Source organism: Heteronotia binoei, chromosome 11, assembly GCF_032191835.1.
Source record: "Heteronotia binoei isolate CCM8104 ecotype False Entrance Well chromosome 11, APGP_CSIRO_Hbin_v1, whole genome shotgun sequence".
Taxonomy (NCBI): domain Eukaryota; kingdom Metazoa; phylum Chordata; class Lepidosauria; order Squamata; family Gekkonidae; genus Heteronotia; species Heteronotia binoei.
Window position 1 is genome coordinate 47779419 of NC_083233.1, and position 13520 is coordinate 47792938.

The 13520-nt window shown below is 48.4% G+C and overlaps 1 protein-coding gene across 1 annotated transcript; it reads right to left on the bottom strand.

The window, feature by feature from the left end:
* Positions 1–783: 783 nt before the first annotated feature.
* Positions 784–12713, bottom strand: LOC132579495 (tumor necrosis factor ligand superfamily member 10-like). The gene is made up of 5 exons (XM_060249899.1): positions 12464–12713; positions 5001–5147; positions 4350–4386; positions 3630–3740; positions 784–1927 (listed from the first exon to the last, which is right to left on the bottom strand). The coding sequence occupies exons 1-5, from the start codon at positions 12674–12676 to the stop codon at positions 1485–1487; spliced, it is 951 nt and encodes a 316-aa protein (XP_060105882.1). The 5' UTR covers positions 12677–12713; the 3' UTR covers positions 784–1484.
* Positions 12714–13520: the final 807 nt, after the last annotated feature.

The window sequence follows — 13520 nt, forward strand, 5'->3', positions numbered from 1 at the left end:
GTTGACAACTGTAAGGTTGGCTTCAGACTAAAATGGCAATTTCCATCAATTCCCCCTTCCCCAAATTTAGATTCCCTGTTCACCATGAGCCGCTATTCCTCATGGAGGTCTGTGGACTGGTGGGAGGGGGCAGGGAATTTCATTCCACTGCTTGAAATGTACTGGCTTCTCCATTATTTTGTGAATGGCATTAAGGACCCTAGCAAGTTGGATGCACTTGAAGATAAGTTTGCTTCTGATTCTGCCTGCCTCATCCAGCTTTAAAGGGAACAGCTTCTTTCAAGTAGTTGACCACTTTGGCTTTCAATGGGCATAATACAAAAGGGTGCCGCAGGCAGCTTCTCTGCTTCCTTTCCTCTGAGTCAGCCAGCCATGGCAGCTTCACTGTGCCCAGGCACTGGTGCAGCCTCATGAGCAAGTTTGGAATCCCAGTTGGGGGCACACCCTGTGCTGAGAGAGTTGGGTTTTGTGTGTACCTGGGTCCATATGCTGTAGGGAAAGGAAGTGAAATGCGTGCCCCAGTCTCCCAGATATCTGCAGGCTCTGCCAATGGATGACATACTGACCTACATTCCTGCTAATGCAATGACACTGTGAATTTTCTGTCTTCCTTGAAGCAAGCAGAGCAGCGTGATTCTTGCCTGAATGCCCTGAGAGCTGTCAGAAGGTCACTTATGTGAACAACCCAAAGCAGGCTGATCTTCAGGAAGTGATCCTAGTGCAATGGGGAGACAAATTTCACACTCTTCTAAATAAACAGTCCTGGAAAGATCTGGATTAGTAGAAAACAAATCACATATAGGCAAGACTTGAAAGACAGCCAGCGTGAGGTCCTGTTCCAAAAAAGCCCCCTAAAGATGCCCTCTTAGAGGCCACTTTTCTTGCCCTCAATCCAAGCACCAAGCTGCCTAGAAACAGTGACATGAGACTAGTGTGTAGTATTCCTCTACATATCTGTTAGATGGATGAGGCTTCTGGAGTTCCTTATTTCTCCAGTTCTAGCTGCTTGGCAGAAAAAGTACCTGCTTTCCATGGCTCATGCACTGCCTCATGGCCCATTCATTGCCAGCAGTGCCTCTTTTCACTCGAGCACATGTGGACAAACAACAGAGAGAACAGAGTCTTGCAACAAGGACTCCTAAAGTTCCTGCTATGGCCACAGACTGCAAGATACTCTCATGGTCCTCTCTACCCAGGATGCCCATGTTCCCACTGGGTCTTGAGAGGTCTCTTGCCTCTGGGGAGCAATCTTGATGAGAGTCACTAACAACGGGGAAAATGTTGAGATGCTGAGCCTATGAAGCTATGCAGCAACAGTAGGCAGGAGCCCTGACACAGGGCATTGTCTGTTGAGATAAGCCAGTGCATCTGGTTCAGATGTCAATACATTCACTCCTAAGCGGAAGGGGTAATGTAATGACCTGCCCAACTCTACAGCTGGCGCCTTCCAGCAGGAGACTGTTTTGCAAAACGGCTCCACTTCTTCATGCATCAAGACGGAAGGCTCCAAAGTAGGTGCCTTCTTCATCGTTGTAGTTGATGTGCAGAGTAGAGACAGACACAAAGAGCTTATCGCCAGCTTTGAGGTCAAAGAGGCCTCCTTGGTAAAGAGCGTGGAGCCCATAAGTGGCATCCCGTGCCCAGCATTTGGTGCCCACACCTTTCAGTAGTGGGATGGTCTGCCCATTGGTGCTCTGGAGGTTGATGCACTGCACCAGCTGATGGCCCAAGGCCTGGGAATCCATGCCTTCTGTGGGGTAGTGGAAGTAGATCTGGGCATAGATGTAGTATTTGCCTGCCTGGCTCACGTGCAGCATGCCGTCCTGGTAGGTGAGGTTCTGCAAGTGTGAATGCATGGTTTTGCTGGTCCAGTAGGGAATTGGGAGCTGGCAGGACTGAGGCAGCTCCCCAAAGAGGCTTGGGCTTCCTGCAAAGAAAACACAAAGAGAGGAGTCAAAGGGAAGCCAATGTCTGTGTAGCCATGCAGAGCATAGGCTGCATTTGCATGATGGATGACAGCAGTACCTCTGTAAGGTGGGACCTTGCTACTTCAGAGCCCACACTCCATTTACATGCTAAGGTCTGCTTTCCACTGAAGCAGTGAAGCCTTGTGGGGGTAGCTTGGAAAGCACCCCTGTATGGAAGAGAAAAGTGGTACTCTCCTTATGTACAGAGGGGGCTGTCCTCTATTAATTTCCATGTGAACCAGGAGCAGCTCTCTCCTCATAGAACTCAGAGTTGGAAGGGGCCTCCAGGGTCATCTAGTTCAATCCCCTGCACAATGCAGGAAATTCACAAATACCGTCCCCCCCTAAATTCACAGGATCCGCATTGCTGTCAGATGGCCATCCAGCCTCTGTTTAAAAACCTCCAAGGAAGGAAAGCCCACCACCTCCCGAGGAAGCCTGTTCCACTGAGGAACTGCTCTGTCAGGAAGTTCTTCCTAATGTTGAGCCGGAAACTTTTGACTTAATTTCAACCTGCTGGTTCTGTTCCTACCTTCTGGAGCCACAGAAAGCATTTCTGCACCATCTGCCTTGACAAGGATCTACGTGCCTTCATTTCTGTTACTGCTGTTTCTAACAAACCCATAGTAAGAAGATCCATTAACTGACCTTTGCGATGGTCCCTGCAACAGTGTAGATGCACACAAAGGATTGGAGTTAAGCAAAGGTACCTCCTTCCTGCCCTGCTTGTGAGTTCCCAGGACCATCTGGCCAGCTGCTCTGGAGAATCAGCTGCTGATCTTGACTGACCCCTGGCCAGCCCCTGGCAAGGCACCCTTACCTTGGAACAGTGGAAGCAGCAGTGCAAAGGAGGGTAGAGGGTGACCTGGACAAGTGGGCTAAAGCCAGAGACCCTCTGTGATGTTGAGACAGGGACTCTGCTAGGGCAACATGAAAGCCTGGAAACTGACACACTGAGGAAATTTCTAGTTATACAGAACTATAGTGTCCACATCACGTGAAGTGATGGTTTCACTTTACTCTGCTCTGGTAAGACCTCACCTGGAGTATTGTGTTCAGTTTGGGGCACCACATTTTAGGAAGGATATAGACAAGCTGGAATGGGTTCAGAGGAGGGCAATGAAGATGGCGAGGGGTCTGGAGACCAATTCCTATGAAGAAAGATTGAAGGAGCTGGGCATGTTTAGCCTGGAGAGGAGGTGGTTGAGATGAGATATGATCACCATCTTCAAGTATTTGAAGGGCTGTCATATTGAGGATGGTGTGGAATTGTTTTCTGTGGCCCCAGAAGGTAGGACTAGAACCAATGGGTTGAAATTAAATCAAGAGTTTCTGGCTCAACATTAGGAAGAACTTCCTGACTGTTAGAACGGTTCCTCAGTGGAACAGGCTTCCTCAGGAGGTGGTGGGTTCTCCTTCCTTGGAGGTTTTTAAACAGAGGCTAGATGGCCATCTGACAGCAATGCAGATCCTGTGAATTTAGGGGGAGGTATTTGTGAATTTCCTGCATTGTGCAGGGGGTTGAACTAGACCCTGTAGGTCCCTTCCAACTCTATGATCCTATAACATCTGTGAATGAGAGAGGTCTACACAGGCATGGGCTTGTGGTCTCCACTTGACCCCCTTAGACCACCCCCACTTTGGTTTCAAATTGTCACTCACCTGCCTGGGATGGCTTCCACCCCCTGAGTGTGAGGTGTGCTGAAGGTTTGCTGCCTGGTTGCCTGATCATCAGCTGTCCACCAGAAGAGTTGGTGGGCTTGTTTGAAGTATCTGCAGCAAAAGACAGACAGATCTCAACCTTTCTGTGTTGGAAATTAAGGAAGGACAAGTTGCATGAGATGGGGGAGGTGGGAATAGCTCAAGTGCTGTGGAGGAATCAGGATTCATCCCTGGTTAGCAAATCCTCCATCCCTGAGAGAAGCCAGCCTTTGTTCATCTACTTGCCTCAGGGGACTTAATGCCTTTCGGGTCAGGATGTGATCTTCCTTGAAGCAGAATGGAACTGCTGCTTTCTCAAAGTACTCCAGCTGGTCATAGCTTGATTGTGGGGGGTGGGGGAGGAGGAATTTGCCAATCACCATTGGCTTTTGTGTTTGGAAATTCAGGCCAGAGGATAAAAAGGGGGCACAGATTGTGGGGACAGAATCCTTTCCAGGACATGGCAGAAGAACTGCCTCTCTCCCCTGCCCCCAACCTGCCAGCCGTGGTGTGGCCAGTCTTAGGTTTGTGCAAGCAGAACTTATCTTGCCCTGCCCTCATGTTGCAAACAGGCATTTTTGCCCAAATTTCCTTTGAATCCTGTTTGCCCCCCTTTATTTGAATCCTGCAATGGTTTTTCCTATGGAGCCATCCTGCCCAACTTTCCCTGTTTTGACTCACCAGTCTGAGCACTCTTACGAATAATGCTGTCCGTCACCTGGAAGGAAAGACAAGCACAGAGAATGTTCCTTCAGTTCTAGTAATCCCAAACTGACATACTTGATGAGTAGGGAGGATGTTGGTCTCACAATTTTAATTGGGCTTTGAGACAAAAATGAAACAGTTGGGGCACAGTTTATTTCAGTAGGCACACTATTGGCCATCAAATTTGTGATGCCTTCTCCCCTATGGGGTTGCTAATCACCAGGTGAGACCTAGAGATCTTCTGGAATGACAACTCCTCTCCAGATGTCAGAGATTAGTTCTCCTGGAGAAAATGGCTGCTTTGGAGGATGTATTCTATGGCATTATACTTTCTGAGGTCCCTCCTGTCTCTAAAGCCTTAAGCTCCACCTCCAAATCACCAGGCATTTTCTTACTAGGAATTGGCAACCCTACCTATCATCGTTGGGGTGAAGGGAGGTTGCTCTTATGCCCTGGTCAACACCCAAATGTGATACTTCTGAACTCTGCAAATTATTTTGAGAATGCTGGTATTAATTTACCAGAAAGAAGAGGGTGGAAAGGTAGCTAAACAGCTCAAATGGAGCCCACTCTTCTATCGCTACACTCCCAGTTCTGGGGCAACAATCTTCCCAGCCCAAGGCTCACCATGGCAACATAGGCCTTGATGTTGCTGGCCAGCTTGAGGCATGACTGGTTGCCGATCAGCTCATCCAGGTCTGAAAGTTCCTGCATTCGGCTGAGGAGCAGGAGGCAGTGCCCCTCCTCGGAGCTGCCTTGGGCCTGGGCTTTCAGCTAAGCAAAAAGAGAGGAGAAGGAAGGAGTCAGTTAGCGGTGGGTGATGCCTGCTTGTTGATGGGACCGGCTGCCGCCTCCCACTCTACCCTCCATTGAAGCCACTGCTGGATAAAAATGGTATCTTTCAATATACAGCACTTTACACCAGGGAAAGATCATCCCCTGATGCATAGGCATGGAGCAATTTCCTGCCCGCAGGCAATTGCCTTGTCAGAGAGTTAGGTGAGATTTTTCAATTCTGCCTTTTGCAAATTAATGAACAAGTATGTATGCAAATATACTGCCTGTAACCAATTTCAGTCTCTGCCTTGCAGCTGGCTGTAAGTTAAGTACTGACCGTGACAGCTGCAGCCTCTGGCCTGACCAATTGGCGTTCAGCCAAGGGTTAAATAGGGCATTATGAGGCCCACTACATATTCCCAAATCAGACCATATATCCCAGAGATGAGGCCGTAGCCACTCTTGTCCCCCTTTCAGGAAAATCCCCCTCCATTTGCTAGCTGGAAGTGCTAAGAGGGTAGTTGTTTTTGCCAAACAAATGAAGGCAATAAAGACCCAAGAGAAGCAAGTCTGTATCTGCTGAGTATGGAGCAGAAATGCAGTGACTCACTGTGGTTTAAACTGGGCATTCAGCCCACTGCTTCAGTAAGCCCTGAGGAACTGGGTCAGGCATTGTGAAATGAACTCTGCGTGCATTTGTGTTTAGAAACAAGAGCTTGCTCGAGAGAGAGCACCAGAGCTGGGCCACAGACACGCCTGCTGGTTATTAGAGAGGCTGAGTCAGCACACCGTTTCCCTCCAGACAATGCTGAGTCCTGACCAAGGCCAAAATATGACCCACTGAAGGGCAAGGAAGACTATCTCTGCTCAGTACTGATGAGCTGTCCCCAACCACCCAGCCCAGGAAGGGCAGCAAGATGTCTGACACCTTCTAATATAGGCCTCCCTTGTCTCTGAACTCAAGACACTGATATAATGAGAGATGCTTCCTCTCAGGACATTGTGAGAGTTCCCTCACTGAAGTGTCATCTATTTCCCTGCCTCTTTCAATCCCCCCAACCATAAGACAGGCCCAAAAGAGACATAAACAGAACACCACTGGTGGTTACATACAACTCTCAGCTCAAAAGAGTTCAACACATCAGCAGCAGCTTACAGCCTCTACTGGACAATGACAGTTCTCTTTTCTTGCTCTCAGACAGCCCACCCCCCATCTTAAACAACTCCTCACCCACAATAATACAACATCTAATCTGAGCATGGACATTGGTACTAGAAGGCTTGCAATAAACCCAGATGCCAACTTTGCTGGCACATACACCCAAACAACACAATCATTGGACCTAACAATATCAACTACACCATCTCAGGCTCATTCACTTGCTCGTCCTCTAACATTGTATATGCCATTAAATACCAGCAATGTCCTTCAGTTCTCTACATAGGGCAAACAGGTTAGACTTTACATCAAAGGATAAATGGACACATCTGACATCAAGAATCACAAAACTGAGAAACCTGTAGGAGAACAGTTCAACCTTCCAGGACATTCAATGGGGCCCCTCAAAGTAGCTGTTTTATTGCAAAGGGGCTTCAGAAACAGACTAGAATGGGAGACTGATGAGTTACAAATTATTACACAACTCAAGACAATGGAACCCTCAGGGCTTAACAAGAGATATTGGTTTCTTATCTCGCTACACATGCTAGCATCATTCAGTTCTAACATCTTTTGTAATAAACTTCATTACACTGTATGCCATTGTTGCTATTCACAGGACTTACCAATTGCCTTCATCCAGTCTTAGCTATATTTACTGCTCAGTTACTTATGCATCTTGACTCTAATTGGCCCTTCCTAGAAACATCCTCCTCACCTATCTATATGGAAAGATTGGTGACTTCTGTTTCATTGTATCTGAAGAAGTGTGTACTTGAAAGCTTACACCCAGAATAAAACTTTGTTCTTAATGGTGCCGCTGAACTCAAACTTTGTTCTACTGCTTCAGACCAACATGACTACCCACCTGAACAAGTATAAGCATTGCTCCTGAACTGTGTGGTGAACCTGCATCTGATAACCAAGAGTCTTCCTTTTATTTGCCTTTATTTACAATACACTCTTTATAACCTGAGTAGTTTACTAAACTGGACCATTTCCTATCTTGTGTTGCCTGGAGTTACTTACTGAGAGCTTGCAGATAACCTTAGAGAAGAACCTGGGAAGCTGAAAAGCCTCTGGTAACAGGTTTAGAACTCTTGAGGCTCCTGGCTGGCCCAGGTGGCTGTGGAAGCAGGAGTAGAGCTCTCTAGGACCATACATGTTTATAAATGAAAATGAATACAAACAAACTTTATTTTAAGAATCGTAAGGAGTTCAAAATATACAATAAACCTAACCTTTCCTGATCATATCCCTAGTATCTTTACTTCCTATCTTACTTTGTAAAAATGGCAGCTACCTAATCTATATGTGTAAAGCACCACCAAGTTGCAGCCAACTTACAGCCACCCCTTGGGGTTTTCAAGGCAAGAGTGGTCAGAGGTAGTTCATCTGCCTCTGGGTAGAAACCCTGGAGTCCTTGCTGGTCTCCCATCTAAGTACTAACCAGGGCCAGCCCTATTCAGCTTCTGAGATCTGATGAGACTGGGCTCCAGCCTGGGCTATCCAGGTCAGAGTATCTACCTAACCTAGCTGAATGTAAAAAGAACAGCAACAAAACCCCTTTCTTAACTTCCTTGTATCTTGCATCTCAGTCACATTGTCTCATCTAGTCAGAGCACTTCGCTCCTCTCTCTCTCATTCTGTTACTCAATAACTCAATTTTGCATACTCCCCCCTCCCAGTCCATATTCTTACTTTTTAAACCACCTATCAAGAACTTTGTACACAATTTCAACCTCAATGCCATTTTCTACCAATCTTACATGTGCCGCATCTCAGACATTCATAGTGCTCCCTCCCTTGAGACTCCCTGGCCAGTGCTAATCTTCATTCATTCCCTTGGAGGTGGCAACATGTTTACAGTTAATTCCTGCTTGCCTTTCTGTTCAGCATGTTGCACAGACAGGCTCATAGTTCATGGTCAAAGAGATAGGAAAATAATATGGTAGAGGACAGAGATCAGGCTGGATGTGTGTGAGAAAGGATGAGAGGGTAGTACTTTCTTCCCAAGAGCTGGACACACACACTGATGGGGTTGTCACCTTTTTCCTAGCAGGGAGCCTGTCTTTTTAGCAGCTGCAGGATCTACAGTAGTGGATCAGAAACTCCAAGGCATTGAAGGCATGAAGCAAATTATTGTTAGGGTAACTAGTACAAAGAATGAAACACTACATTGGTGATCAATGTTAACACCACCTACGTGACTTGATCTCTCCTCCCTCCCCCAAGCTCGGGGCTGATACACAAGGAATCCTGCAGAATCAGATTAAAGGTCTTGTGTCTTACAAATAGCATGCTCCTAGGAAAGCAACAAGCAAAACATGAATGCAACAGCCCTCCCTGTTATTACACTAACCAACTAGTATTCTCAAGCATACTGCTTCTGTACATGAAAGATCCAATTAGCCATCACTAAATAGTTGCTGCTCAAATGTTGCTGCTCTAGCCTCCCATTTTAAAGAAAAAAATGTGTCTGAAGTGCTTGATTGACAGTGGTCATTTCTACATGCAAGATATAATGGCTGAAACAGCAATTAAGGAGTGGTCAACACAGATGTGTAAGCACAGCCTCATTCGGCTTTGAGAAGGCAGCAAAGACAGTAACCGCCCCTCTTCTGAGCAGCATCCCAGCCTGCAATAGGCTCCTCCTGAGCTGTAGGGGACTTCCCTTCCTCCCTTTCCTGCACGCAACTTTGGAAACTTAACCCTGCAGCTGAGAGAAAAATGAAACCCAGATTAAGCTTAGTTCAGGGAACTGAGCCACACCCATCCTTATCTGGCAACAAAACACATACCTGTTTGCCAATCTTTTCCCAAGAGTTGTAAAAACCAAACTCTGATTGCTGCAGAATCACCACTAGTCTTGCCACTGCTAGATAAGAAGGTGGAGGCTGCCAGTACAGGGAGCTGAGTGGCTTACTGCAGGGACCCTTGAACTTTGTATGCGTCACACATGTTTTCTGGGGTGCTCAGTGCCAGCAGACCCAGCACCTCACTGGAGTCAACTACCTGTCTTGTCTGATTCTTGGTTTGATGAGAATATACACCAAATATTCGCAGTGATTCTGCACTAAAAGACCTCCCTAGCCACTGACTTTCAGAGATCAATGCGGCCCCTATGTTTTATGTATGGAGGCTTCATGTTTTCAGTAGGCAAGCAACTGGCAGAGGTCAGCCATGGAAGCTCTACTAGTCATGGCTGTTCTATGCTGGCAAAAACCTCCTATGACTTTCAGCCTGGTGCAGTTCTATTAAAGGTGGACAGTACCTGTCCTTTAGAAAAGGGGGGGCAATGCTATGGCCCTACAGGCATGCAGGAAACAAAACAGACAGCTTTTTATATCCCAAGGTTGAGTGGCAGGTTGCCAACAATATGCACAAAAGCTTTAAGGGCCATTTCAAAGAAGCTACAAGGAAATGCTTTCCCCCACTGTGGTTAATTATTTTACAAAAGATTCACACACAAGGCAGGCCACTGAAGATGACAGACACAACATGTTCCCCTGCCTCACCAGCATCTCACCTGATGCAGCTTTTTCACATCAGATCTCTCCCATTTGTAACCTGGGCCTCTTTCACCAAAGGCCTTTCCTATTAGGATGCACTTGGGCAGCCACAACCTTTCACAGGGGAACAGAACAGTCTGTGGTTTTCTTTCACTTGAACTGATGGACTGTAGTGTTTGAGCCTTAGCTCAGCCCAACTATCCAGGAACCCCTGGCGGTAACATCCCCATTCATTAATATACCTTAGTATCTCAGCCTTCAGATGCTGGTCCCCACCTTTGCCACCAGAAGTCATTGATCAGTGTTTGCAGAACCTCATTTGTGCTCTTATCTGCCTGTCTAGACATTCTTGGGTACCCTTATCCACTTGGTCTACAGTGGTTTCCTCCTGTTCAGGAATCTGGTCCACTCCAACTCTCCTGAATACTAACTGTTGATTGATGAGAAACAGTTCTTCCCTTCTGGCACTTCTGGAAAGGAAGGTTTGATCTCCCCCATACATTATGACACAGCAGTGAAGACTTCAAGATTCATGAGAACTCCCCACCCCCTTAGAAAACAGAATAAATCAGATCCAGAAAATAGCCCATCTTCCATGCATCCATTTTGCTATAACCTGTAGTCTGTTCCTTCTCAATTTTGATAGGAATTTTGATAGGATGTGTCTGCTGATGATTCCTTCCCAAAGGGTTGATAGCTCAAAATGCAACTGTGAAAGATCCCATTCAACTAAACCTAATATTCTCCCAGCCTCGCAAAAATGAGGCCAAGGAGGAGAAGACTGCAGCAACTTTGAGCTTCCCATATATTCCTTGCACATATGTGGGAATGTTTTAAATGTCCAAACAGAATGTAAAAGACAGCAGCTTTTGTTGCAAGTAAATACATTTTTTTTCCTTTCAAAGGGCAGATGTGGGTAATGAAAAGAAATCGTGTGTCACCTATAGCGGTTTTGTATCCCTTCTAAAAGATGCTTGAAGACAAATTTCTGCAAAAAGCAGTCTAACTAAAGTACTGTGCCTCTGCATTTTCCCAAGGGAAGCAGTGGGACTAAAAACAGTTACTATTGCACAACATAAGGCAAATGCAAAACTAAATTGTTTGTCTTTCTATGGTTTATTTAGTCTATTTGTGTTTTGGATAAACCAAATTGACACTTGAGGACATTTTATGTGTCTCATGCAGAGCTGAGGGCACTTTCTCACTCAGCAAATTCAGTATAAACTGGGCTGCCAGTTTCTACTGCAGACCTTGGAAAATCACCTTCCAGGGTATCTCCAGCAATCTGAAAACCTGAAGATTTCAAAACTGTAAAGTTCTTAATGTTTACTCTGGTCTTAAATGTTGAGCAGAGCAATTGCCTTTGGTTTATCTCTTCAAATTAAAGAGCCAGGTTTTTAAAAACTGCAAGCTCTTAATCCGATTCGGCCAGCAACCTCCCCAAACCAGGCTTGCAACCAGGTCTTGAACCAGGGAAACCGAGCCTTTTCTGTTCATTGTTGTTTTTCCTCTAAGGAAGGACGGGGGGGGGGGGGTGGAAGGTTGTGGGAGCCGCGCGATTTTGTTTTTCCTTTCCCACTGGGCTGTTTATTCCTCTGCTCCTGGCTCAGGTCAGCACAGCGATCCTGGCCCAGCCAGTCAAAATACTTGGAAAGCAAGACTGGAGGGGAACAGACAGCTCTGATTCTAAACATGCCTCCTCTCCCTTCCGGATGGCTGCCGCTCCAAACAGCTTCATCGTTCAGCCCATTGGAGCGGGGGGAGGACGGAGCTTTAGCCCGCCCCGCCTGTGCCGCTGACCCCATCCACCAGGGCGCCCTTGAAAACAAGATCTCTACGACAACACCGCTGGGGGTTCCTGTGTGGGGCCGGCAATCGCAAGTCTGCAAACTGCACCCTCCCCCCCCCCCCCCCCACTCAGCTCCTTCCCAGCGGCGCAAAGAATCCCCTCTCAGCAGCCAGCCAGGCAGCCTGAGGAGCTCGTCAGCAGGCCGGTTCTTCACGCTAGTTTCTAAGGAGCCATCAAATCAAGGGCTGGCGGGCTGGCAGGCAAGGTGGGCGAGGGGGAGGCACTCAAGAGCGCTCTTCACCTCAAACCCGCTCGCTGAGGAGCAAATCCCATTGCCCGCCGCGGGACTGACTTTAGAGTAAACGTGCTTTGACTCGTACTGCTTGGGCTGCAATTTCCAGCACAGCTGCTGAAAGCCAGTCTTGCTGCTGCCGAACCCAAGAGCTCCTCCCCGCCCCCCGCCAGCAAAAGAGGGCTCGCTTGGAGTTCCGGCGGAAACAACTCCAGGTGGGACAAAAGCAGGGGAGGGGGCGTTATAGGCTCCGGCAGGCGGACGGAGCTCTCGTGGCTTTCTGCTGCCAGAGAAAAGGATGCCCAAATCGGCCACCCCGCGTTTGTCCGAATTCTCGCCTTCTGCCGTAACAAGTCGAGGCCAGGAGCCACTGGCCGCAGACGATCTCTCTCTCGCTCCCTCCCTCCCTCCAGTCCTGTTTTGTTTTCTTACCCTTGGCAAGATTAAACCGGCCTCCCGCCTTAAACATGCGACTTTCCAGGACGCCGTGGGAGCGCCTGGGGCATCTTCTCCCCCTCGGGCTTAAGCGCTTTGAGGATCGCGGTTCCCCGCATCCCTCACCTTGGAGATGGACATCGTGAAGTAAACGAAGAGGCCGGTGGTGGAGGCGATTTGCAGGGCCAGGATGCCCATGGCGGCCACCGCCAGCCAGACTGGGCTGCAGCGCTTCTTCCGACAGTACTTCTCGGCCCGTGGCCCGTCGCCCAGCATGTGGGCGGCAGAGTCGCTGCTGTCGGATCGGAAGTAGGGCTGGTTCGGGGTTGCCTGTGCCATCCTGGCGGCATCCAGACTGGCGATCCAGAGCCACTCCGCTTCTCTCGCAATAGCCTCGCCTCTCCCGGGCCGGGAGGAAGCTTGAACTGAGCCTGGGACACGCCTCCGTGGGCTGGGCGAACGAAGTTCAAACCCACCAGCCCGCCGCCGGATAAACAAAGAAGGCAGCCCAGCCACGTGGAGTGGGAGGAGGAGGTGGCGCCGCTCCGGCTGCTCAGCCAACTTCGTCCCGCCCAGCAAGCCTGAGCCAAGAGTCGACCCGCTTCGTCGTCGTGGTTCTGGTCATTCGCCAGAAAAGGCTAGAATAAGTAGACACGAATAACTTGCTGCACTATCATTGTAGCCACATTGGGCCAGCTGGTTGTTTGCACTGGCCTACCAGGGGGTATATAAGGATGTATATTGTCACCCTGCATATGCGACTGAACAACAACAACACCAGGGGGTAAAGAAGAGACTGGCGCTCCCTAGGGGCTTCCCAGGCGCAAAGCAGATATCCGGCATATCCTTCTGGTCAACGGTCCTGTGAATGGACTGAAGATCTTCTCTGCCCTTTGGCACAATTAAGAACATAAGAAGAGTGGGGGCCCCACTGGATCACAGCAGTGGTCCATCTAGTTCAGCATCCTGTCTCACACGGTGGTCAACCAGTCCTCTGGAATGCCAAAAATAGGGCATAGAGGCTGAGGCCTTCCCTGGCACTGAGATTCAGGAGTTGATCCCCTCTGAATGTGGAGATGGAGGGAGGACTGGAGATTAGGTCTGGCACCACACCCACACACATGAATGCTGCTTTGGCCTGGGCAGCTGGTTTAGTCCAGCGGCTGCCACTTGCCACCCCTCT